The following is a 27,641-nucleotide window of genomic DNA, read 5'->3' as shown; positions in this document are numbered from 1 at the left end:
CAGATGTCAGACACCCAGTCAGACAGCACCAATAGCTGCTGATAGCTGCACTGTTAAATAAGCAACATGGGAACACAAAAGCCCTCCACCACACAGAGCAAGGCAAAGGTTACAGGCCAGCATCACTTTTATTTTCAAAACAGATGTCTAATGACTCTGACTTTGGTTCTGCTATACACGATGTGTGTCTCAGAGAGATTGAAAGGTCTTGAATGCTGGGGACACAAGAGAAGGACTCAATGAGCACACAATAGCAAGGTACCAGAGATTACCAGTCATTCAAAAACTCTTGGCTTTGGTCTCCATGCTCATTTTTTGAAAGTGGCTCTTGTCTCAGCACCTCTGTAGTAGGTATCTTCAACACAGGCTAAATCAACACAGACAAGATTGGCTTTTTGAGAGAGAGAGAGAGGTTCGTTTATGGAATCCTAACAGAATGGCAAGGCTCCAGCAGTGGTGAGCATAACCATGTCCTGCAATACTGGTCTCACTGCTTGCAGGTGTGGCCATGTGACTGCACAATTTTAATTCCAGTTACCGAGAGAACAGACTGGACCTCTGATGAAAGATCCCACTGCAAAAGCTGTGGGGTAATGCAGAAAGGCCTGTGCATAGTCATAGCCCCCTCCTCAAGCACAGGCATCTGGAGAAAACTTGCCCCAAACTCTGCTAAAACTTAGGTAGTTGTCTGCTGCATGTGTTATATATGGAGTGGTAATTCATGTCGAGAAAATGGTTGATATTAATAAAGAAGGGGGAGATTTAGGAATGTGGCCATGGGGGTTGGAAAACTCCATGACTGAGATAACATCAGACTCTTAAGGACGAGACCATCAGGAATATAAAAGAGTTTAGAGGGAACAAAGAAGGGTGATTCAGGAGACTCCATGCAGTCTCAGGGTTTCTTGTTCCCCAGCTGGTTCTCTTGTTCTCCAACCCTTAAGGCATGGATGTTTCTGGGTGTTTGCTGTTGTTGTTATATTCAAAATTGTTTGACCAATGAAAAGTTGTTTTGAAAAGAACTGCTGTGGAGAGAAGAGTATAAGAGAGGAGCCTGCCCTCAAGATCTTAGGGATATGGTTTAGTGGGGACTATTAGCGTTAGGTCAGAGGTTGGACTCGATGATCTTGAGGTCTCTTCCAACCTAGAAATTCTGTGATTCTGTGTGATAAAAAAAAAGGCAACACGATGGAGTTAGGATCAATAAAGAAGCAGAAAGAAGGAATGAAGAGGAACAGGCTGGCAGAATGGAGACCAGGACGGGAACAGACATTTTGATTGCCTCATGAAGATAAGTTTGGCCAGACTCAGCAAACCGCTCAAAGAAGCTCGTACTGAAAGTCGCTGGAAATGGGCGCACTGGAGCTGGAAAGAAGCTCGAGCTGAGAGAAGCAGACCTGTGCACGCAGCTGCCTCTCGCTGGTAAGCAGTTGAGCATTATGTGCGCAATATTAGTTGCGCACAATCACAACTGTGAAATATATGTTCATCAGATTTGTGTCAATATGGAACAATGCTAGGGCCGCATGATGAAATGCAACCTTCTGTCTTACATCATACGTCCTTAGGAACAAAGACTGTCCTGGTAACCTTACAGCTTATTCTCCTAATTAACAATCGGACAGTTTATCAGCCTGAAATATGGGACCAAATTGAGGTCAAGGTGTGGGACTCTGCTACTAAAAATGACAAGGTTGCAGTGGGATTGCTCGGCACCTGGTGAGCAGTCTCTGAGGCCTTAAAAAGCCATGTGGGACCACAGTCAGAAGCATGTGGTTTGCCAGATAGTGAGGAAGCTGCGGGCTCCTTTACTGATCTGACTGCTACGCCATGGGCCCCTCTGCTGCTACAGCCATCGAAGGCTTTTGCTGTTCCGCCCCCTGGTGACCTGGACGTGCCTTTTGACCCAGGCCTCGTTGGCCTTGAAAAGGAGATGGATATGTTTTTCTTCGATCTGGGAAGAACGAGATACATAAGGCCTGAAGACTAAGTTGCTTGACAACTTAAAGCGAGACGTATTGTTCAAAAGGAATGGTAAATGGAGACTGTTATGTTATGGAACTTAAAGGACTGTTTGTTATCTTTCCTGATTGTATGTATGTACAGGCATACTCGGGTTTAGTATGTATATGTAAAAGCAATGTTCTTAGAATGTTTGATGTTCGTGTGTGCGTGTTAGTGGAGTGTAGACTCCCCGCACTCCCAGCACTGTTTACTTGCTTTTTATACCTTTTAGAAATATTTATTTTATAAATATTACAAAATTCAGATTGAATTCAGACCTCATTTATAACACATGCATGCATGGCAGCTGCAAATCCTCCCAGGGCCAGTCTCTCCATTGCAGCCACTCTTGTACAGCAATTTCCTCCTGCTGATGTGGAAAAGAAATGCAGAGTTATATGGAGTATGGGGTGGGGTGAGGCTTCCCAGGCACAGTGTTATAACTTAGGACAATGACACGCTATCATAGAAATAAAATTATACATTTGTCTCTGCACAATGAAACTGAAGAAACTGTTTGGATTGCAAATCTCCTCGGTTAAACTTTTCTACCAGTAGCTCTAAAGAGTAGCATGGGATGTGACCAGCCCCATGGTCGACAAGCCACTGAAGACAATGGGTGATAACTTTCCTATTCAGATAACACACAAGAGAGACAATAGTTTGGATTATCAGGGTTCTAAAAGGACCAGGGGACAGATGCAGTGCTGCTGCTGGAACATTTGCACTGACACAGGACTTGCAATTTGTTTACTCTCAAACACCCAAAAGCAGCAAACAAAAACCCCGTCAGTCCAGGGCAGGCAGCAAAGCAGACACAGCACATCTAGCTCTGTGTTGGTGTGTGGGAACGGGGCAGGTTTGGCAGATTAAAATTCCTACGCAAAAATATACCCTCCCATGAGATAGATGCCCTGACCTCAGACACATTCTTTATTATTCACTGGCCCCTAAATGGTGGAAAATGAGGCTGGCTGTTGATATCACCTGCACCTCCTATCTGACCTTGCTCTCCAGTTGGCTCACCTACGCAACAAAGAAGGCAAAAAGACAGCGTTGAAAACACTGCTGGCAGAGCCTATGAGTTAGTACTCCTGGTGGGATGTAGCTGGAAAGCTGGCATCTGAGTACCCAGTACAGCTGCAGTACTTTTTTCTTTTTTAGTGCACAACAGCTTTTGGGTAATGATGAAGGTGCTACAGCCCTTTCCTTAAGTTTTCTCAGTGCTAGAGGACAAGTTGCATGGAGGGTAAAGCATGAAGTTTTAAGAGGAGAAAAAACAAACAAACAAATAAACAAACAAAACCAGCAGAAGATTATGTTAGGATAGGTAAGGAGGAAACCTTCCATCCCAGCCTGGGCACAGCAATTCAAATCAACTTCCCCAACGCATTTCCCTTCCATCAGGAGGGGAAAAGAGACTTTTAAACTCTCTCCACTCCAATCACAACTGTGAAATATGTTCATCAGATTTGTGTCAATATGGAACAATGCTAGGGCCGCATGATGAAATGCAACCTTCTGTCTTACATACCTTTGTATAACCACAAGTCTAAGAGAAACAGAGTGGTTAATGTATGTAGTTCTTGCATCTTGCAAAGGAATGGTCTAGCAGTTCGTGTCAATAGAGGGTTTGAAGGGTAAACCTTGAGACTCAGGTCTAGGGTTTGAAGGGTAAACCTTGAGACTCGGGTCTAGGGTTTGAAGGGTAAACCTTAAGACTCGGGTCTAGGGGGTAAGAGAACAAAGGGGTTTCAAAATAACTGCTAACTATTGCGTGGGGAGCTGCACGGGTTTCTGATATCCAGCTAAGAGATTACCAAATAAGGAGAGGGGGGAAGCTGAAGAACGACCAAAGGATAAAACCTGGGAGGAAGACTATGAGCCTTCAGTATGAGCGACCCTCCAGAGGGACCACTGGAGACTGATACGCATGCATCCGTGGGATGGTTTGGATCCCAGGAAACTAATTATAATAACCCTGCCTTTTCCAAAAGTAGTGATGAATATGTATTTGCCTAGGAGCATAAAAACCAGCCACCTGATATAACTGGTGTGCGTCTTGGTGGAGCAGAGACCCCTGGCGCACCCAGCGCTGTTTGCTTGCCTCTATTCATTTAATAAGTTGTAAACTTTAATTGCAATCCTATTTGGGACTCAGTCGTTTATTACAACAAGCAAACACTGGATCCTCCACCACTTCAAGCAAAGCAACTAGAACTTCTGATCCTAAAGTCCCAAAAGAGCAATTTCCAGAGATCCGTAACTTGGCCAATGAAAAGCCACTCCATTTAATACAGCCAGCTGCATTACTTATGTTCCAAAAATCAACATTTTTTCAGATGCAAGCATATGGCTGAGGAACTGCTGCTTTGCACAAGACCCAGTGCATGGCCCTCAGCTGGCCCTCCCTGATCACCTGTTCATGTCAGCACCAGCACCTCCTCCAGTACTGCAGAAAACTGAAAGACAGCAAGAACAATCCTATTCATATTTACCTCTCAGAACCAAGAAAGATACATTGGCTTCAGAGACTCCGAGACTCATGCAGAGTCCACTGAGGTCAACCAAAATAAAAGAAAACGGGGAAGAACAACCTTTCCCGAGAAGAGCTCTGTACAGTTCAGGCTATGGCAGAATCCACCTGCTGCCTGAGCCAGCCCAGTTCTCCACATAACCTGTCTGCTGGCAAATCGACAACCAGCAGGACAAAACTGGCAAGATGGGGGCAGCTTCCCATATGACACCCATTGGAATGATCTGACAAGGTGATCTGAGTATCTGAAATGATCGACATGGGGCTGTAAACTAACACTCTCTCAGCCCAGAACATATGTGTGGAGCAGCTCTTTGCCTGGAGAAGGGAGCCTGGGCAACACTGGGTCATGGCCACATGGAAGGTGGCAGTTCCCATGCTCATACTGGTCATACTGGAGTGGTACTCACTTGGACACCCAGTAGGAGCAGCACACAGGTGCAAGCCTATGAGGCTCTGATATGAAGAAGTTTGCTGGGCATCACTGAATGGACCTCTGTGATCAAATTCTCCAGCCTACTAGAGGAAAAAGTACTGCAAAAATTGTTGCTTTCAGTGAGCACATACTTCACATAAATTGAATTCAGCCTGGAGAAGAGGAGGCTGAGGGGAGACCTCATCGCAGTCTACAACTTCCTCGTAAGGGGGTGTCGAGAGGCAGGAGACCTTTTCTCCATTAACACCAGTGACAGGACCCGCGGGAACGGGGTTAAGCTGAGGCAGGGGAAATTTAGGCTTGACATCAGGAGGGGGTTCTTCACAGAGAGGGTGGTTGCACACTGGAACAGGCTCCCCAGGGAAGTGGTCACTGCACCGAGCCTGTCTGAATTTAAGAAGAGATTGGACTGTGCACTTAGTCACATGGTCTGAACTTTTGGGTAGACCTGTGCGGTGCCAAGAGTTGGACTTGATGATCCTTAAGGGTCCCTTCCAACTCAGGATATTCTATGATTCTATGATTTCCCTGAGTCACAGTGAGTGTAGCAGCTGAGCCCTCAGCTTCTTCACAGACTGCTTGCAGTCAGTAGGTTGTCTTTAGCTGTGCATTTCCTGTGTATAGAGCTCCAATACGGTCAGAAGATCTCCTGTCATGCTCCAGCACAGTTTCCCACATCAGAGACATGCCAGGTCCCACCGCTGAGAAGATGCCAGAACAGGTGGTCATAAATGAGAGAAATGTTGGAAGATGCCATGTTGTCTCCTGCCTCCTCCAGTGACAAGGAGTGCAGCATCCTGCTTCGTACACACTAGACAGCACAGACGACCAGCTACAGCAATCTCGGGAAGATGGGAATGGTGATTTTCACTAGCTGCCCCTTCTAGCACAGACAGGAAGACATACATCAGAAGAACCCAGTTTGCTGAGGTAGAGACCATAATATGTCTCTGGCCAGCACTGAGGGAGGGCTTTGTACCTCACCAATGATCCATTTTCAGACTTGGTAAATCCTGGTGGTTAGGGACAGAGGAGGAAGCAGGAGTGCAGGAATCCAGCAAACCCTGGGGCAATGCAGCTCAGATGGGAGCCGACACACAAACTCAGTTTCATTTCAAAACAATATTCCAAAAAGGACCCATAAATCATTTAAATATGATTTCATTTTGGAAATACCTTAAGTTCCATTCTTCATGCTGTAACACACTGCAGTTCAACTCCAGTCTTCATTTGGTGCCAGTTATCATTATGATTATCATCAGCTCACAGCACAATGAGATAAGTCATAGGCACTCCTTTAAATCTTGCTATTGAGAGTTATTACTTGGCCTTGAGTAATAAATTAGCCCTATTATATAGCAGCTGGCACAGGAGAAGCAAATCTGCTGCTCAGGCAGCTCATTACAAGGGCAGTGCTGGAACTTCTCAGTCATGTGCTACATACACAGCCCTCAGCAGGATTTTTAAACAGAATTCTGCAGACAGGACACAGATTTCTCTGGGACTGCAGAATACACTACATTCATCAATCCAGTTTCTAGCAATTGTTTTCCAAGTTAAGCATTTGCCCACCCCTTGGAAATATAATTCATCTTCTGTGCAATTTCTGCAAGGCACTTTGCCATACCGTTATCAAATTCAAACTGTTTTAATCCTTCATTCTTTGTCACCCCCTGCAATCTCTGTTACTCTGCATCTCCATTCTTTCTCCCAAATTCTTCCATGCTAATTATTCCTTCACCCCCACTACCAGAACCTTGACAGCTTGTGACTCTTCCTATTCTACAGCCAAGTCTCACCTCTGCAGCAACTGAAGGAAGTTTCCTTTGCAACTACTTCTGTCATACATCAGATTATCACTGGAGATCTGCTTTGTGGCTTTGTGGTATTTGGCTCAAGGAGGAGCACACGAGCACACAGCAACTGCAGAATTTTGTTTTGGAAACCTGAATGAAGTGCTAAATAAGTGAATTAGAAAGGATCAGGAAGACAAAGCAGATCCAAGCAATCAATTTAAAAGAACATTCTGAAAGTGCCTATAGATTATCAGAATAAAAAAAGCAGAATGAAAGAATATGCTTAATAGTAATGTTATAGCATGATGGCATAAGCCTATCTGTTAGGTACTCTTGGGAGAGCCGGCATCTTCTGTTGGACCACCTATCAGAAGTATGCTTGCGAAAATTAATTCCTTCCGTGAAACTTTCAGAAGAAAAGAAGCAGTCAAAGAGCAAGAAAACTACCGTGTAAAATCAAAAAATTGATAAGCCAGAGAGCAAGGAGCAGGAAAAAAAGAAGTTAGTCTTCTTAACCCAAAAGTCTAGCAATGCAACCACAAAGGTGATGCAGCTAATTTCTCAACTAATTCAAGAAAAGGAGAGTGAGAAGTGTATTGTAAATATTTGCAAGTGATACATGAAGCTAATCCAGTCAAAAGCCTGAAGAACTTTGATTTACAATACAATAAAGAAGTAACATTATAGCAAGCAAACTACACTAGTGAGAAATGCTGAGTATTATATACCGGAATAATAACTGGAGTCCTGCACATATCATTCATGTCCCAAACAGTGACGACCAGCTCAGAGATCCTTGCTTCCGTCTTCCACAGAAGCTGGTCCTTTGGCAGCACCATTTGCTCTCATGTGAGAGTAGAAGACTCATTTTAACAACATTCTTGCTTTCCATTCAATAACTGCTTTTTCCTTAACAGTTCCAGCACTGCTTGACCATGTCTCTGACAGAATCAGTGTAGGAAGGCTAACAGAGGCAATGAGCGATGCTGAAATGCCAGAAAGCACAAGCTAGGCTTAGTAAGAGATGAAATTTAATTCTGAGCTAATAGACATGTGTCTGAAATGTAAGGAATATTTATAAGAGTTTTAAATAAAGGATGGGGACAAATATGGGAAAAAGTAAAACCAGCTTGGGACTCTTAATTGTGTTGTGATGTGCCTCCCTCCTCGCTCTCAAGTTTTTCTCCCTTTTATCCATTCCTGGACTCACTGAGTGTGAGAGGACAATTCCAAGGCTAAGATGCAGTGCTAATGGGATAACTTAACAATTGCATGTGAGGTGTACAGCCCAGAGGCAGCTTCCACATTTTTATATGTAATGTGCCTTGCAGCATCACCCATCTTCTAGCAGCACTCTACTAGCATGCTGTCTAGCTCTGCATTTGATGTAGGAGAGGCAAGTGAGGTTGCAGCTGGGCCAGGAAGTTCCCTTGCACCTTTCAGATCAGCTGCATGTTTTCCTTACCTGGGAGCAAGCACTTTGTGGTACTGCCATGCAAAGCTCACTCACATCTTCCTTCCAGATCTTGGCTATCACAGGTCTTCACAAACTTTTAAAGTTTTAATTACCTTTCATTGAGCTTTCTTTTTCCCCATGGAAAAAGATAATACAGAGCAAAAGAGAAAGGTATGGAACTGATCAATAGGTGTACACATAGTGATACAAGACAAAAAATAATGTATGTATTTTGTTTCCACCAGACACCCTGGAAACTCCAGTAGCAAAGGTGCAAATGGCTATTTAAAGTTGTCATTGAGCTAGGAAAGCCCTGGGAGATACGTGCAGTAAAGAACTTTGGTGCTCAGACCAACACAGGAAAACTACATTGCTTTTGCTGTCAGCATCACAGTGCAAGTATCTGTGGCTCAGGAAGAATCTGCTCTTACCAAATACAGGACAAAGTGCCTGACTGCTGTTCAAAAATGCCAAGGAAATATTTTTGACCTTTGGGTCTGCACCTGCCTAGGAGTTCAAAGATCTCCACCCATCAGTCAGCCTGAATTCATTGCAAAGGGGCCCATACCAGCAACACAGACTGTTCCCAAGCATTAAGAAAGGCATATGTTAAAAGGTACCAGCCTGTTCCACTGCTGTACGTGTTCTACAAAATGCAGAGTGATAGTTCTTGAGTAACCCATGGCATCCTCCTTTAAGAATTTACCAGCAAAAAGGCTAACCACAAATGTACTAGACTAATACAAAAGCTATTTTGATAGAATGATGTGGAAAACTGGTTTACTAGCAGGAGCAAGGAGTGCTTCCCCCAAATGGTTACCACAGTGTGCACAAAGTCCTCTGGCAGACAGCATACAGTGTCAAATCTGTAGCCCCTGGTGTACAGCCTGCCCTGCCTCCAAGCCATAATAAATTTTACCAGTCAGAAGTGCACTTTTGCTGGTATGGCATGTATGTAAGGGCTCTCACTGTAGAGGTGCACTCCCATGCCTAAAACCCCTGCTCTGCCTGCAGCTGCATGCTACATGGGCTTGGCCTGCCTCCCTACACTGCACATACAGTGCAGATCTACACAGCTGATGGCCCAGGTTTCCTGCCACACACCAGTCCTTTACAAGAGGTCCTCTTAATAAGTAATGGTTTACACAGTGGCATGAAATAAAAATTCCAGCTAAACTATTTTTTTTTTTAATTTTTCAATAGGGTCACTTGCAGAAGCACCCAGCTCTTGAAAAACTAACTGGTGAAAGTGTTGGCCTTGATTTTACACTGTTCTGCACTAGATCATAAGTGGATCATACCAACACAAGGGAGTGCAATTTGTAATTACATATGGCCAAAGACATTTTAAATTGATATAAGCTGATGACAATGTGCAGAGCACAGTATGGGGACCACCAAGTCCATTATGCTTTTTTCAGATTTCCCCAACAGGTACTCCTTCTCTGTCTGTGAATTCTGCCCAGATGCAGAGCCTTGAACCATTACTGGAAATGTGCACAGTAGGGATCAGCCACCGCAATAAGACCCAAGGTTTTGGGAGGCTTCTGGCAAATCTACCATGTACGCACAGTGAGACACATCGCATAAATGTTGGATTCTGAAAAAGATTCATAGAACAAGTGTTCCCTGGAAGTGCCAGAAATCGAGGACAAAAATATCGGTGCCTTATGTCAAGTATTCTAAGACACAAGTTAGCAGTGCTGCTTGCCTGCTACGCTCATCAGGCTGGCTCCCCATGCTCTACTGATGGCACAAACTGGATGAACATATGGAATATTAGAAGTATCACCCTTGCTGCTCCGAGTTATAATGTGGTCATGGTGAAAACATCTGCAAAAGTCCCAAACACTTCCAAAGGCAGACACTATATGAAATGCTGCAGAATCACATACTTGTTTGTTACTATTATTACTGGACTTCACCAAAACAGAAGAATGTCCTATCTTTGTGGTTTTACATAGGGTCAGTATTCAGTGAAAGAATGAAAGTAAATCCCAAGTACATACTCAGACATTTAAGGCTCTGGAAACACAGAAACAAGATGTATTGATGATAAGAATGTGCTCCATGGAACATAAGCAACCATGGATAAACCCTCGGTTACTAAAAAGACCAGTTAATTCTACCCAGTCACCACACATGCAAAAGTGAAATGAGCAGAAAAAATCCAAATCTGCAAGAATCTTCTGGTCTTGGTTTCAGGGCTGAATTTACTAATTTGGAGATCAAAATAAAGTTCTTTTTAGAAAATAGTGAGTATCCAACATATTCCCATTATTCCTTTAAAAAGTATTCAGTGTAACATACCATATCATATATTCAGTGGATGCTGTTTACAGTGCAACTCTCAGGACATCAAACACGCATTTTGCATCCACGCCAGAAAAGTAGACTATCACTACAGAAATCTCTTAGTTTTCCACGAGATGTGTGTCCCAGAGCACAGTACGAACAGGCAATTCTTCAGTGAACTAAGCAGCCTTTAATTGAGTCTTAAAATGATCTATGTTTTTCATCTTCACTCTATATCCACCCCTACAATGCAGGTAAATGGCAACTCATTTCATCTTCAACATCTGCCAGGCAGATATCAGCAGTGAGAGGTTTTAGACACCCTTTGTAATCCGTGGGTGGAAGACATGAGCGGAATAAGCCTCCTGTGACTTGTTTCCATCTTCTAGAAAAGGTTAAAGAAAAACATTTTTAAAACTTCTGTTCTGTATAATTTCTGCAAGGTAAGAGATTTGATTGTTCTCACATGCTATAGGCACAGCATCCATGAGTTCAGCTTCTACATGATCCCCTTGCACAGAGGGCAAAAGAGCTCACAAAAATCCCACACCTATCAATAAGACCCTTCCTTTCACAGGTTTTGGTCCGATGACCAGAAGTTTCAAGTCTGAAAAGTTACAGCCACAGAAAGTCACAGATGTCAGAAATCAGAAATGACACTTTGAAACTAAAATGCCTGTGTGGTCAGAGCTGCACATATCACTGACTACAGAAACATGATGGCTAATTGAATCATCCCTGCTCTGGAAGAACCAAAATTATCCTTCTTTGCCTGGAGGAGTGAGACATGGGGAAATGTCAACCCCTCTTCAGCCATGCTTACTGCCTCTCCCCAGCACCATCACTCAGTGGCAGCAGGGCAGTCAGAAAGCACAAGCAGGTACCACAGGCATCCCTGGACGGAGCCAGCAGGAGACAAGAGTAACCAATTCCAGCCTGGCAGTTGCTCAGCCAAGGAACTTAATGGTTAAGTGTGAAGCAACAGAAGCAAAACACCGTGTAGATTTTTTGAGCATGATGCCATGCTCACTTGCTAGCCACTAGATAACCACAGAATGGTTCAGCACTCACACCCTTATCACCCTAAATTAAAGGTCAGCTTCCTCTCCCATCACACAGGACTATGTAAGAGAACTACTACTTATTCCACAGAGTACCCTCTGAAAAAAGCAGTGATAGCAGCCACATTTTACCCAAGATCATCACATATCGCCCTATGTCCTTGTTGCTCGCTGCGACTTTTTATGTTGAGCTTTTGAGGGGAGAGATGGAGGAATGAGGGAATGTCAGGTAACTAAGCCAAAGGACATAGAAACACCTGCTAAGAAAACAAAGCACCATCCTGTTGCATGCAGGAAGTATAGACACTACATATCACAGAATCACAGAATTGAAGGGGTTGGAAGGGAACTCGAAAGATCATCAGGTCCAACGCCCCTATCAAAGCAGACATATAAAAAGCCCAGGCCTCAGATACTCAGAGACAGACAGGTACTTTGCATACGCAGCCTCACCTTTATTTGTATGGTCATCAAGTAAAAGCTCTACTGCAAAAGCTGCCAATTTCTCTCTTTTAGCTGTATCACACACATTATGTAACTCTCACTGCAGCAGAGAGCAGCACCTGCAGCTGCTATACCAGCCCTTGCTGTGGCAACATGCAGCACAGCCACCACACTGCAGCACTGGCTACAGCAATGCTCATTCCTAGCACTGGCGGGAAACCTTCTGACAAAATGTTTTGGGGTGTTTTTGTTCAAAATGCACTTCAACATCAAACTGAAAAAAGAGAAATAAAAAACAATCTTTTCTCTCTAAACATAAAGATTTCATCAAAATTCTGTTTCACAAGAATGTTTCAAAGTTGCATTTTGTCATAAAGTAGAATTTTCTGTGCTAATCAGATTCTCATTTCTCCTTAAGCACACTGTCTCCTTGGATGATATCAGCTTACAGCAAGATATATCTTGGCATGGAAATTCTCTACAATTTCTCTGCCATTATAAAATAAATTACAAGCATTATCGTTCCTATTAACTCCTTTCATCCTTATTTTCCATGAATACCTGGGTACAACGAATAAAGCAGTTCCTGCCATGCCATGCTTCCTGCAGATAAAGGTGCCACAACCTCCTGTCTCAACTGTTTGCACTTTTCCATGTTTGTGTGTCACAGGGGAGATGAGTTTCCCCCTGAATATTGCACAGCAGTGGAAGTAATGCATAATACTCTCCGATGCCTGTGGATGCATGGTGCAACACGTGATTCTTTACTTCCAAAATGTATCATGGTTCCAGTAAAGTGTGAAAGTGCAGACAAGATCAATGGTAGCTCTCAGTCCTACTCAGTCCAGCTAGCTCAGTTAGATTCCAGAGCCACCTCCATCCATGCTGGAAGCACAAACTGTGCTTCACACAAAGACTTACGTCTGTGGGATGGCTGAAGCTATAAAAACTGCTGACAGTTATCAGCAAATTTGCATATGTTGCTACTGCTGCTGCTTATATAAGTGATTTCTAGCCAACCACAAACACAAAAAGCAACACCCAAAATAGATTTTAAAACAAACCACTTGCAAATATGACTGAATGACACGTGTCCCCACCTCTCTAAAAGTCACATCTCTAGAAAAGGCAGATGCAACAGCCAGCATCTCCCCAGAGGGCCTGAGTGCAAAACACCTTCTTTAGTACATGCTCCAGAGCTCTAACCTCACCTTCTCCCTCTTGACGTTTATGGTATCCTGCACCAACACAAGCTATGACAAACTGGGACACACTTGAAGCTTGTCCTAAATTGCTCTCAGGTCTGGAACTGTGCGGAGACCTGTCTACACGTATCATCATGCTAAGCATCCCTGATGCAAATGGGGCGAGGAGCCTCTGTTTAGGAAATATATTGTTTCTTTCAGCTGTTAAGGAATGCTGGAATTGTCATTCACTGTATCATACACCACATTCCACCTGCACTGCACCTGTGTTTGCTGTGATGGAGCTGATCTGAAGCACTACTCAAGGCCTGTAGCTGCACAGATTCCTCTTTGTATCAGCATGGTAAGGAAAATTGTTCACCGCATGAGTACATGTTGTAGTTTAACCCAGCTGGCAGCTAAGGACCAGACAGCCATTCACTCACCCTCCCCTCTCCCTCTCTGGGATGGGGGAGAGAAACAGGAAAATCAAGCCTTTGGTTTGAGATAGAGACATTTTATTAGGTCAGAAAAGGAAAATAATAGTAATAATAGTAATAATGATAATAGTACTACAATGCAATTGCTCACCACCCGCTGACTGATGCCCAGCCTAACCCCGAGCAGTCCGGCCCCCCACCCCAGCTAGCCACCCCTATATATTGTTTAGCATGACGTGATGGGATGGAATACCCCTTTGGCCAGTTTGGGTCAGCTGTCCTGGGTCTGTCCCCTCCCAGCTTCTGCTGCACCCCCAGCCTGCCCACTGGCAGGACAAAGCAAGAAGCTGAGACGTCCTTGGCTTGGTGTAAGCACTGCTCTGCAACAATTAAAACATCAGGGTGTTATCAACACTCTTCTTATCCTAATCCAAAATATAGCACCCTACCAGCTACTAGGAGGATAATTAACCCTATCCTAGCTGAAACCAGGACAGTGCAGCAGTCTGATACAGTTTCTGCTCAAATGGTCAAAAGGTTAAACCAAAAAAAAAAAAAAAGAAAAAAAAAAAATGAGTACACAAGACTGAGGAAATAGCCAGAAGAAGTAGGTGACAGAGTCCCCGGACTGTCAAGTTTCATTGCTGTCATAGCTATAAATCACCAAAGGCAGGGTGAAGATTGGAGCTGATGGAGCTGATGGCATATCTACTCCATCAGATATGAATCACAGACAACAATATCCCTCTTTCCCAACCTCTCTAGTATGCAGAAGGATGTTACTTGAACACAAATCAGGCTCAGTCAGAGCTAATCCATATGAATTTAGCATCACCTTTTCAGACTTCTCTGGTGTCAACTGATTCTCTTGTTGAGAAAAAAAAGCTGGGTCCTCTTTCTCCATTAACCTAGTATCTCCAAGAGTACAGCAGTTCAAGAAACAGTACTTGGCTTTCCAGTACAAGAAAGACAGGGACATACTGGAAAGACTCCAGCAAAGGGCCACAGTGATGTTTAAGGGATTGGAGCATCTGTCATTGCTTCCATCTGTCATTGGAGCATCTTTTGATCTATTACATCTGTATCCTCTCCAGAGATTATAGACATCTTTTTTCCTAATTATTCCCTGCACACATTCCACCCATCCTCCAGCTCTCATTGGTTCTATCATTGCCATAACAGGGACCTCCCGGACATCACTTCCCTCTAATCCACCACTGCGGGCATGCAGCGACCATGGTAATAGGCACCGAAGACTGCCAAACCTCTTGACCTCCCTTTGCCTCTCTTGTGCTACATTTACTACAGTTTTGGTCCTTTCCTTGATCTCCTGTGACGAATGAATTGAAAATACATTTTTGCCATTAGGAGAACCCATGAGTCAAAGGCATTCCTCAGGAATGTCCATCTCTAGCACTGGAGTTTGTTTCCCACAGGCCACCTTCATGGTTTTCTCAGAGCTGTCCAACTCCACATTTGCCATTAAAACCAGTCCTGGTTAACAACCAGGCACAGATACCCATTTTTCATTGCAAGAGTCTAGTGCTACCATTCAGTGTGAGTAAGCATACAAAGAGGAGGTGCATGACCTATCCTCAAATCCTGGGTAAGATGGCCAGAGCAATGCAGAAGCATGCAGATACTCCTTGTGATCAACACTGGCAGCTTCACAGCTCTGCTGCCTAAGAAAAGACAGGTGCTGCTGGTGCAGTACAGTTCCTCCCAAGTCAGAGTTAACACTGGGAACAGTCCTTAGTCCTCATTTGTCCAGAATGAACCTGCATGCTGCAGTCTGGATGCTAAACTAACCACTCAATGCTAGAAGAAACTCCCCTTTCAGCTGCTGTCCTTCATTCCTTTCTCACTTTCCTCTTTCAGCTCAGGAACAAAACAAACAGCAAACTTTAAGGGAAATTTCCCTGTTGGTAAATGTGAAGTAGTGTGAATAAGAAAATCCAGCCCACCCATCTGTGTACAGTGACAACCTTAAAGTTACAAAGGCTTCAGAAAAAGAACATCCCCTTTGGGTAGCAGCCAGCCACCTGACAGACTTTGCTGCAAGGAGAAGCAGTATGTGCCATACAGGGCAAACCCTGCCATCCCTGGCACACCTTGGACAATGCCACGAGCCGTGTTTGTGCTGTGAAAGAATACTCAGCCTGTTGTCCTTAAGGGTAATGAGTTATGGGTCTACAAAGAGAGGTACCCACTAGAGTGAACAACAAGGAATGGGGAAATGAGGGCAGAGCCAAGAGAAGATTGTTTCTTCCTCTTTCAACAGAAGTGTGTAGCTAAACAATTTACCTCACAACATAGTGCTGAACCTTACCAAAAGCTGCAGGGCTGGAGCACTCAAAGACAACATGAGTGCAGGTTGGTACTGAAAGGAGAATCATGTTCATGGCTCCATCCAGCTGTGTGTTTTCCTCACCTCCCTGGTGCCAGTTCCAGTGTCTGTGTGGTTGAGTGGCATATTGGATCAGAGGATTTCAGTTAGATCAGGTCCCTGAGCAAGCTAACCATGCACCTAAACACCAGGGAAAGGCTACTTGCACAGAGCCATGAGAGAGACACACTAACAGATCTTTTTCATTCTCACACATCCACTTAACTGCGATGGGTGCTAGCTACCTGTGGTCCCATAAATTTAGTTAATTAGCTCTTGCCCCTCAGTACAAGAAGGACATTGGGGCTGTGGAACGTGTCCAGAGAAAGGCTACGAAGCTGGTGAAGGGCCTTGAACACAAGTCCTGTGAGGAGCAGCTGAGGGAACTGGGGTTGTTTAGTCTGCAGAAGAGGAGGCTCAGGGGAGACCTTATTGCTCTCTACAACTACCTGAAAGGTAGTTATCTTCTCATAGATAACTGGTAACAGAACTAGAGGGAATGGCCTCAAGTTGCGCCAGGGGAGGTTTACATTGGAAATTAGGTGACATTTCTTCTCAGAAAGAGTTGTCAGGCATTGGAACGGGTTGCCCAGGGAAGTGGTGGTGTCACTGTCCCTGGGGGTATTCAAGGAAAGGTTGGATGTGGTGCTTAGGGCCATGGTTTAGTTGGTGATATTGGTGGTAGGGGGAAGGTTGGACCATGTGATCTTGGAGGTCTTTTCCAACCCTAATGATTCTATGATTCTATGAATTCTTTACATATTAACACTGGTTCATAGATCTTATTAGGAACAACCTCTGGAGGAAAAGAAAACATGCCAGAGTAAACACCTCTCAGCACTTGTTGTCCTTCTTATCTTCCTTCTGAAGGTTTATTCAAGAGACAGGAGTCTGGGCTGCATGGACCATCAGGCAGTAACAAAGTTTTCAGCCATACATGAACCTAGGGTCAGAAAGGCACAACTGGGGGCTCTAAGCACCACTGAGCACATAACACACTCAGAATTAAGTGGGAAGAGAGGAGTTTGAAAGAGGGAGGTGATATAAAACCAATCATTGTGTATGACTTCCCACTGCTTTTGTTGAGCAAAGTTTGTCTCATCTCACTTTGCCTCAAACAATGTCTAAATTCCTGGTTAGATGTGTAAATATTTGGCAATGTAAAAGACCACTAACATTCACATATCTCAGTAAATGATCTTGTAGGTGGCAAAACTGACAAAAGGACTCCCACACTCCTAAACTATAGCAAAAAAAAATCCCAAATGCTTCAGTGGCACTGAATAGTCTCTGGCCTCACTCTTCCAGCATTGAGAGTGGAAATTTTGCATCCCCTTTTCTGTCTTTCCAGGTAAGAATGAGAAACAGAAACTTCATTGAAATACCAGGGATATTTTATTCATTTGGGCCAGAGAACCTGAAAGGCAATTGCAAATTTGCAGGCAAAATATTGTCCTACCACAAAGAACCTTCTGCTCGCAAAACATGCACCTCGGTGGGCCTGGTTCTGCTGAGGGCTGTGTCCTGCCACTCTGGATTTCCCAGAGGGTGAGCATGAAAAGCCTTGGACAGATAGTGTCTTCCTTGCATATAAGCAAAGCAGGCTATCCTGCAAATTATATATTTCTCCTTAGAAATCTGGAAGACAGAGGCTGACTTGCAAAGCCCTGCACTGCTAACCACATCAGCACTGTCATTGCAGGAACTCATACTCACATCCTAGGTTAAGTTCCAAATTACACCACACAGAATCATCTGGGTTTCAAGAGACCTCCAAGATCACCAAGTCCAACCTCTGACCTAACACTAACCAGTCTCCACTAAACCATATCACTCAGCTCTACATCTAAACATCTTTTGAAGACCTCCAGGGATGGTGACTCAACCACTTCCCTGGGCAACCAAGGCATGGTCATCAAGGGAAGGGCTGATGGGCTCATAGCAGATTCTTGCTTTGGTACAAGTTGTTTCAAAATTCGCTTTCAGAAATGCAAGACTGTGAAGGCACTCTTTGTGGATGTGTATTTTACACCCAAATTGTGTCTTGTTTCCAAAGGAAATAAAGCAATAAACAAAATCAGAAGCAAGCAGTTCTGTGGGAATACAGCTGGTGCCCTAGACATCATGGCCCTGAAGAGCACAGACAGTAAATGAGCTGCTCAGCATCCTGATGGAAAGATCATGACTTTTGAGTGAGGATCTCTGAGGCAATGCCACACATATTGACAGCAAGGTATTGCCAGCCAACTGCGGAGCTGTGGCAACAGAAGGGACACATCTGAATCTTCCACACCATAAACCCAAGATATGTTTAGGGGAAGGACATAAAAAGGAGAGGGAGGAGGAGAGGGAGGGGGAAGAGCAACTTGCTCAGCATTTGGTCCACCCTGCATGACTGACAGGAGCTGCATCACCTCTACCACTGAATTCTGCTGCTGTTTAGCAATTGTGAATGAAGTGTCCAGAAGAGCCTGCAGCTCAACGTTCAGCCTGAACTCTGCCACTCTGCGGCTACAACTGCGGGTACCAAAGGCACACTCTGCTCTTGGGTGGCCAGGGCACTTTTCCTTCCCTGGGCACAGGGCTGATGCCGAGGTGGGTCCCCGACGAAAGCGCCGGTGTGCTGCTGTGCGTCTGTCCCCGTGCACTGCTGGCACTCTCCTGTGAGCCGAGCTGGCGTTCGGGGCGCCCTCGCTGCCTCCCAGCGGCTCAGCCCCGGGCAGTGCCCGGCGCGCAGAGTGCGGAGCGGCGATGGCACCGCCGCAGGACCGCTCCCGGCCCCGGACCGCCCGGCCCGGCCCTGCCCGCCGAACGGCTCCCGCCCGGCCGCCGGCACACCCCCCTCCTCTGCTCGCGCCCCCCCCCCCGCCGCCGCCGCCCTCTCGGCGCAGCTCGCGGCCCTGCTCCTACCTCCAGGAGCTGCACGTAGCTGGCCGGGAACCAGCCGCGCAGCCCGTCCTCCTTCTGCCCTTCCCACCAGCCGCCGTCCGGCACCTGCAGCACCGTGATCAGCTCCCCCGCGGCGAAGCGGAGCCCTTGCCGGTGCCGCTCCCCGGAGAAGGGGTACAGCGTCTGGCAGCGCGACCCCGACATACTGCCAGGCAGGCGGCCGCGTCCCGCTGCAGCCCGCAGCCCGCAGTCCGCCGCCCGCCGCGCGGCCCCGGCCCCGGCCCCGGCCCCGGCCCCGGCTGCCACTCAGCGCCCGCCCGGGACGCCGCCGCCCGCCCCACGGCGCGCAGGGCTGAGGGAGGGCCCGCGCTGGCCGCGCCCCTCGCCCGCCCCGTTCCGCTCCCAGGGCGAGGCGGCCGCCGAGCGCGGGCGAGGTTGGGGCAGCCACGGTGCTGGACGCCCCCGGGCGCTACCGGCTTGCAGGACGCGGAGGGGGAGGGCGGGGGGGGGGGAGGGGGGGGAGGAGAGGGGCGAAAGGGGGAGGAGGAGGCTAAAAGGGGGAAGGGAGAGGAGAGCGGGATGAGGTGGAGAGAAGGGGGAGGGAAGAGGCGGAGGAGGGGAAAGGGGACGGGGGAGGAGAAGGAGGAGAGGGCCCCAGGGAGCGCAACCCACTCCGCGTGACGCGAGTGCCAGCGGGACACCGTGGGTGAGAGACCGCGTGACAGATGCCGTGTGTGTGTGTCAGTCAGAAACACCGCGTGGGTGTCTGGGACCCTGTGACGCCGAGCGCGTCTGTAAGAGACACTGTGTGTGTGACCCTGTCTCTAGGAGAGACCCTGTGTGTGTGTGCAAGATACTACATGCATTAGAAATGTGATATCCATATATGACAGACACTGTCTGAGAGATGTATGTGACACCTGGGAGAGAGGCCATGCATGTGTGGGAGACACCATCCATGTGTGACTTCCATCTTGCCAGGGATGCCATGTGACACCCAAGGATATATGAAATGTACAAGTGTGTGTGACATACATTCCCAAGTGTTGGTGTGTCTGTGCAACTCAGCTGAGTGCACAACTCACTTTGTGTGTGCTTCTGATGCCCATTGTGCATGAATCCCATGTGTGGGACACTTCTATATGTACATGAAGTGAGGTACACCATATGGGTGACACCCCCATATGTGTGACGCTCCTGTATTATGTGTCTGTATGTGAAACACCACCACGTGTCTGTATTTTGGTTATGATCACCCATTCCTTGTGCACAACCTGCTCTGGGTGGGTATGCCAGGCTCACTCTGCAGCACATCTGTGCCTCTCATGTGTAAGACGATGTCTTTGTGCACCCAGGTGTGTATGAACCTGTGTGTGTGGCTCTGTGCAGAAATGCACACCTGACTCATTGTATTACATGTGACTCACACATACATAATGCACACATGCCTCTACATGTATGGACACTGACAGGGATGTGTATATGAAGACTATGCAAACAGGTATGTGCAACCTAGTGAAGGGTGTGCTGCCTGCCCACGTGCTTTGGGGGGGGAGGGGAGAGATGGGCTTGTGTGAGATGCCTGTATCATACATGAGATCTCCTTGTGTGTGGGGGTGTACCTGAGACACAAGATATGCATACCTGAGTGATTGTACTATTGTTGTGTGTTGTGTTTACGGGACACGCTTTCATGTATGAGAATCCCACAGCTATGTGTGCAAAACTTAGCCTTGCATGAAGACATACACTTTTGCTGTTACACCTGTGTGCGAGAGACTGTTGCTGACTGTTACTGACTGGCGTTTATGTAACTCTTAGGCTGAGCTTTGTGTGTTTGTGTATGTGGTTCACCCGGAATGTGCAAAAATCACTTATACATAAGTCTGACCTGTGTGTGTGTTTACGAAATAATCATATGAGACCCAACCACATCTGTATGCCTGTGTGTGTGTAAGCATGCCGTATGTCACTGCATGGGTGAGTCCCGTTTGTGTGTGTGTGTTGTGTACCAGACTTGCTGCAGTGTGCACCACTGTGTTTGTGTACAGCTCCATGTATGAGGCCCTCATCCGTGTTTGTGCAACCCACAATCTGTGCCTGTAGGATTGTGTCTGTAGAACATGTGGCATGTGGATGAGAGGGAGAGGCACACTTCTGCATGTGCAAGAGTCATGAAAGCATGAATGTGTGGAAGGAATGAGGCAAAATCAGTTGGATCTGCCTTACAGACATCCCACAGCCATATCTAAGCCTGCTACCCAGCATCCTTTTGTAGTTAGTGGAGAGGAGGTAGGACACAAACCTGCTGCATTTGGAAGCCTGTAAGGTGAGACACCAGGAGCCCTTGGGTCCTTCTCCCCATGGGCAGGTCTGGACATGTCCAGCTCACATGTCCACATCTCCTTTGATGCGCACTCTGTTGATTGCCTCCCACACTGTGTGTTCATGGGTGAGCAGGTATATATGTATCTACTTCTAGTACACTTGTGAGAATCACAGAATTGTAGGGGTTGAAAGGGACCTGCAGAGGTCATCAGGTCTCCAACCCCCTACCAAAGCAGGTTCCCTAGAGCAGGTTGCACAGGTAGGCGTCCAGATGGGTCTTGAATATCTCCAGAGAAAGGCTCCACAACCTCCATGGGCAGCCTGTTCCAGTGCTCCGTCACCCCACTGTGAAAGAAGGTCTTTCTCATATCGGTGCAGAACTTCCCATGCTCCGTTTTGTGGCCACTGGTCCTTGTCCTGTCCCCAAAAACCACTGAAAACAGGTTGGCCATATCCCTTTGATTCCCACACTGCATGTATTTACAGACATTGATAAGATCCCCCTCGGTCTTCTTTTCTCCAGGCTGAACAGACCCAGGTCTCTTAGTCTTTCCTCATAAGGAAGATGCTTCAAAACCTGGATCATCTTTGTGACTCTCTGCTGGTGTGAGAAACACTCTGTAGCCAATAACTTAGGCTCAGGCGAGGATCTCAGTGAATTTATTCGCGATTGCAATGGTGGGCAGAATCCCTTCTGCCCAGATAGGGCAATCTGAACAGCATCTCATATGGTGAAATTCCTATATCCTTTCTTGGTGCTGTTTAAACCTGTAGGAGTAAGCATTTTACCCAAGGAAGTTGGGTTTCTAACACTAGTTTAGTTAATTGCTTCTTTAATGTCTGATTCATTCGCTCCACCTTCCCAGAAGAGGAGGGGTGCCAGGGGCTGTGAAAATCCCACTCAATCAATAAGGCCTGCTTTAACCCTTGCAGTAAAGCTTTACACCCATCCAGTCACATGGTCAATTAGGACAAACAAGTAACTCAGTAAAGTCTACCTGTATACTTTGGAAAGGTCAAATCCCTGGCTCCCGTCCTTCTCTAGATGGGTTACAGAAGACCTTTTATTTACCTTTTGACATATGGTACATCCTCTGCATATGTGCTTCCCTAAAGTGCATATTCCTACACAGACATACTTTCTTAGCACAACATCACACATTGCTTGCACCTCCCAATGACTCTTTTGATGTAAAACAGTTAATATTTGCCTCATTATCACTTTATTCAGCATTTCTGTCCCATCAGGGAGTATCCATTTTCCTTCAGACTTCATGGCTCTTGATTCCTTAAAAAAAATCTTTCTTTTAAATCTTTTTAGTTCTTTCTTAATTTTCAACAATTCCCTGAATCCTCTCTGCATTTATTCTTTGTTTTCCTTCAGACATTAGATGACTTAAATACCTGACTTCTTTTTCTCCATATTGTAATTTATTTTTCAATACTCCCAAGCCCTGCTTTCCCAAAAAGTTGAATAGCTTGTTAGTAGCTTTCTTCACAACTCTTTTCTCCTGTCCTGACAATAGAAAATGATCCACATATTTGTAACATTAATACATCCTTGGGAGGTTGTAATTGCTCCAAAATCTTTTTTTTAGAACTTACCCAAATAGATAGGTGGCCCTGTAAACCCCTGAGGTAAAATTGTCCACCTATATTGTTGCTTCCGCCCCCATTTCAGGGTCTTTCCAGTAAGAGGTGAATATACGTTTGCTCTCAGGGCCTAAGAGCACTCCATTAATAACGCTGTTATTCCAGTCTAACAATTTACTATTTGAATGCCCAATTTAATCATCAAATCCCTTCCCAACAAGTTAGTCCCTGCCTTGGGTACATACCATAATTACTCAGTGATCATTTTATCCCCTAGTCTCAGCTTGGTATCCCCCAAAAGCAGCACTGTTATCCCAGCCCCTTCTACCCCCATCACATGAATCCCTGATACTTTACAAGCCAGTAATGACCTAGCTGCCCCAGTGTATTGGGTTTGATGGCAGGGTTCGGGGGGTGTGAGGGGTGTGGGGGTGGGAAACTGCAGTGGCAGCCCCTGTGAGAAAAACCCAGAAGCCTCCCAGTGGCAGATAAGGGACAATTTCATCTGCCCCCAAAGGGACCCACTGCTGCCCAGAGCCAAGCCATGAGCAACACAGTCCGTGCCTCTGTGAGAGCATATCCACGAAAACAAATAAACAAAGAAACAAACAAAAACCTGCTGCTCAACAAAAGCTGGGAGAGCAAGCAGACATCAAGGTCAGCGCAGAAGGAGAGGGAGGAGGCGCTCCAGGTGCTGGAGCCGAAACCCCCCTGCAGCCTGTGGCTCCTGGTGGAGCAGGCTGTCCCCCTGTCCCTCCCCTTCCCGATACTTGGGAAACTGACCAAACACAACAGCACATATACCAAAACTTCTGGACTGTTATTTAGACAATGCCTACATCCCCTTTCCCTGCTCATGCAACTTCAAACAGCTCTGTCAAATGCTACATACCACACCTTTAACACCTTCAGCAACCCTTTTAACACTTCCTTTATCTTTCTCCAGCCTGTACTTTTCCAATACCAGCACCAAAGGCTCAGTCAGGGTCCAACTTAATTCCATACCTTTTCTTTCCAAGATACTGAAACAACATATCAGTATACCATATTTCATCCCATTTTCCTTCTTTCCTCCTTCTTCCACTCCGGATATTCCTATTCGAAGTGGCCAGCCTAGTCACACTTAAAACACCTTATCAAAGCCTGTCCCTGCTAGGATTCAGGCCACAACACAGGCAGCCTTCTTTGCCTGCCATTCCTTCATCTCTCTTCCTCTCCTTTCCATCCTGGCCCTGACTCCCGCTGAAGATTTTCTTCCTCTTTCTCCAACCCTCTGCCTCACTATCCACTGCACTGTCAATACCATTAGTTTCACTCTCTTCACTTTTTTTGTTGTTGTTGTTGTTGTTGTTGTTTTTTTTCCTCCAGACACACACCTCCAGGGCCTCCCTCCCGCAGGAGGGTCCCCCAGTGACTGTTCACTACATCCCCCCACCTTCTGAAGCATTTTCTGCGTATCTTGCCAGGCTTTAATTGCACAATGAACTTTCAAGAGCCCTTGGGATACCAGGTCCTCGGGACTCATCCCCGAGTACTTTCTCATTCTGACCCCAAGTTTCTCATATGATTTCTGTGTTGCACACTTATTATTCCAGCCAGGATTGGCAAGTGGGTATTTCTGCCCTGCCGGTATTACCCCTGGTCCTGGAGGATGAGCTCTTTCCCATTCTTGTATAGCAGCTCTCCTCCTGATCATTCCCATTTCTTTCCCTGTAAACAACATACTTATAGACATAATTCCCTTCCCCAAGAGTATGTCAGGTCGTAGAAACTGGTCTAATTGTTCAGCTAGGCTGTTGGGGTCCTTGAATAAAGACTTCCTCTCCTTCTTAAAAGTCCTAACCTCTCTGCTGGTAAGGAGGGGGTAGTTCACCTAAGAGGATACACAGTTAGTGTTAGTACTGTTAGTATCAGGGAAGGCAAAATTCTCAATATATCTTCTACCTTGTTCTAATTCTTGCCAGAGCCTAGAGTATGATCCTTCTTTAGGGACAGTGTTAATTATAGTCCCTGTCTCCCTTCCTGGAGTGACTGCTGCTGCCACGGGTACAATATTAGGATTATAGGGAGCATAACTTGGCTCCTTCTCCGAAAAAGGAATCTTATTGTTTACAGATAAATTTAAAGCCTGAATTTTCATCAGACCCATATTTTGGCCAAAATACTGCTGTTTCCTTAATTGGTTCTTTTGTCCAGGCTGATACACAATATTTAATTATTATTTTTTTTTTTTTTTCTTTTACAATCCCTCTGATTTTGGGATTATGTTTCCAATTTCTTATCATTCTTAAGGAAGAACTATTGGTAGGCACTCCCCCAGGGATATCTCCCTGTTCTCCGGAACTCATATTTCCCATTTTTCCTAGCCCTCGTCAGTATGTTGCTACAGAAATTTCCCTTCTGCAGTGTACCACACACTAACGTTCCGATTCTGGAAAATGGGGGTGTACTGCCAAGCACTTCCCCGTGCAAAGGTTAGCGCACACCTATGAGTTTACCAGATTTCCCTGGTGTACTTCCAAGCACTTCCCTGTGCAAGGATTACTATACACCAAATTTCCCTGGTGTAGTGCCAGCACTTCCCCGTGCGAGGGCTTACCATACACCAGACTTCCCGAGACTCTCCACAGAGTCTCACCCGACCCCCAAGGCAATACTTAATATTTCTTACCTTGGTCTGTGCACAGAGTTACCGGATCGATTCTTAAAAACCCGGAGTGCCTACCTTCTTCCTTTCCCCACTACTTCACGGATCCTGCCTCTTTAACCAGTCTCGGGCCCTCTGTCAGCTTTCTGCAGAACTGCCACCGTCGATGCACAGGACCGCTGAAATCAGCAGGGCATGCCTTCCTGCTGCTGCGGCGGTGGAGCTCCCCAGTAGGTGACTGGATCCCGGACGAGCCCCCAAATTGTGAGAAACACTCCGTAGCCAATAACTTAGGCTCAGGCGAGGATCTCAGTGAAGTAGTAATTTATTCGCGATTGCAATGGCGGGCGCCCCACAAGCAGGAGAGAGCGCATCTACTAGTTCCAAAACACAGTTTATATACCTTTTGATGGCAGGACCCTCCCCTGTTTCCCCACTGAGTGGGTAATCCAGGTTCACAATCTATTTGATGCTTCACAAACAATGCATGGCCTTCAGTTGCCGGCCTGCTAAATTTCAAATTTCTTTTGACATTTTTACTGCTTGAAGTAGTAATGTTTCTTCACTTATCTGACTTATCACACCGTGATTTTCACCTAATTGTCCTAAGGAGTCTGGTTGTCTGCATTTTACAAGGTCGCCTGCTAAGCTTTCTTATCACTGTAAGCATATTTCAGTACCACGTTCCCTCCTTCTAAACAATGTAACTCTGCAAAAACAACATTTATATTCCCACGCTGGACTCTTTCCAGGAGATCCTTGTCTTTTTTGTACCAGGGAGCCCAGAACTGGATACAGTACTCCAGGGGAGGCCTGGCCAGGGCAGAGTAGAGGGGGAGGATCACCTCCCTCACCTGCTGGCCACACTCCTTTTAATACACGCCAGGATCCCATTGGCCTTCATGGCCACCAGGGTACACTGCTAGCTCATGACCAACGTGTTGTCCACCAGGATCCCCAGGTCCTCCTCCACAGAGCTCCTCTCCAGCAGGTCATCCCCCAGCCTGTATCTGATGCATGTGGTTGTTCCTTCCCAGGTGCAGGACTCTCCACTTGCTTTTGTTAAACTTCATTTGGTTTCTTCCTGCCCAGCTCTCCAGCCTATCCAGGTCTTGTTGAATGGCAACATGGCTTTCTGGCATGTTGGCCACTCCTCCCAGCTTTGTATTGTCATCATAGTTGCTTAGGATTCCCTCATCAAGGTCATCGATGAAGATGTTGAACAAGACCATACCCAGCACCGACCCTTGGGGAACACCACTTGTCACAGGTCTCCAACTGGACTCTGTGCCACCGATCACCACCCTCTGAGCTTGGCCAGTCAGCCAGTTCTCAACCCACCTTACTGTCTACTCCTCTATCCCACACTTTATCAGCTTTGCTATCAGGATGTCATGGGAGACAGTATCAAAAGCCTTGCTAAAGTCAAGGTAGATGACATACACTGCTCTCCCCTAATCTATCCAGCTGGTGATGCCATCATAGAAGGCAACGATGTTGGCTGAGCAGGACTTCCCCTTGGTGAATCCATGCTGACTACTCATAACATTCTTCTCTTCCAATTGCTTGGAGATGGCTTCTAGAACAAGCTGTTCCAACACTTTTCTAGCGACAGAGGTGAGACTGACTGGCCTGTAGTTTTCTGGATCCTCCTTCTTGCCCCTTTTGAAGACCAGAGTGACATTGGTTATCTCCAGTCTTCAGGCACCTCTCCTGTTCTCCAAGACCTGTCAAAGATGATAAGAGAGTGGTTTGGCGATCACCTCTTGCAGCTCCCTCAGCACACATGAATACATCCCATCAGGGCCCATGGATTTGTGTGCATTGATCCCACTCAGACACTCCCAAACCATTCCCTCCTCAACCAGAGCAGAGCTCTCAATTTCCCAGACTCTTTCTCCTCAGTCCAGAGTCCAGGAGTCCTGGGGGGGAGTGTTTGAAGCAAAGACTGAAGCAAAGAAGGTATTCAGTATCTCTGCCTTCTCAGAGTTCCCTGTTACCAGGACACCCCCCTTATTCATCAGGAGATCCACATTATCCCTAGTCTTCCTTTTACTGTTTACATCCTTAAATAAACCTTTCTTATTATTCTTTAACTACTTTGCCAGGTTCATCTCCCAGAGGGCTTTAGCCTTTCTTGTCACAT

At 46.1% G+C, this 27,641-nt stretch overlaps 1 protein-coding gene and 1 long non-coding RNA gene across 5 annotated transcripts in view; one reads left to right on the top strand and one right to left on the bottom strand.

Moving 5' to 3' along the window:
• The window catches only part of GAS7 (growth arrest specific 7), a 114,322-nt gene extending 95,066 nt beyond the window's left edge, over positions 1–19,256 (bottom strand). For 2 of the 4 annotated variants that reach the window (XM_072025807.1, XM_072025808.1), the window contains exon 1: positions 18,949–19,256. In XM_072025807.1, coding sequence (XP_071881908.1) covers positions 18,949–19,131 — 183 coding nt within the window. In that variant the 5' untranslated portion in view covers positions 19,132–19,256. The remainder of the gene's footprint in view (positions 1–18,948) is intronic. The other 2 variants (XM_038165382.2, XM_072025811.1) reach the window with 2 other exon arrangements.
• A 291-nt stretch (positions 19,257–19,547) lies between these two features.
• LOC119713172 (uncharacterized) overlaps positions 19,548–27,641 on the top strand; it is a 40,251-nt gene continuing 32,157 nt past the window's right edge. The window contains exon 1 of the long non-coding RNA XR_005260112.2: positions 19,548–19,633. This is a non-coding gene — a long non-coding RNA (uncharacterized lncRNA). The remainder of the gene's footprint in view (positions 19,634–27,641) is intronic.

The sequence above is a fragment of the Anas platyrhynchos genome, chromosome 19 (assembly GCF_047663525.1).
Source record: "Anas platyrhynchos isolate ZD024472 breed Pekin duck chromosome 19, IASCAAS_PekinDuck_T2T, whole genome shotgun sequence".
Lineage (NCBI taxonomy): Eukaryota > Metazoa > Chordata > Aves > Anseriformes > Anatidae > Anas > Anas platyrhynchos.
Note: the sequence above shows the minus strand (reverse complement) of the source record. Positions and strands in the feature narration are given on the sequence as shown.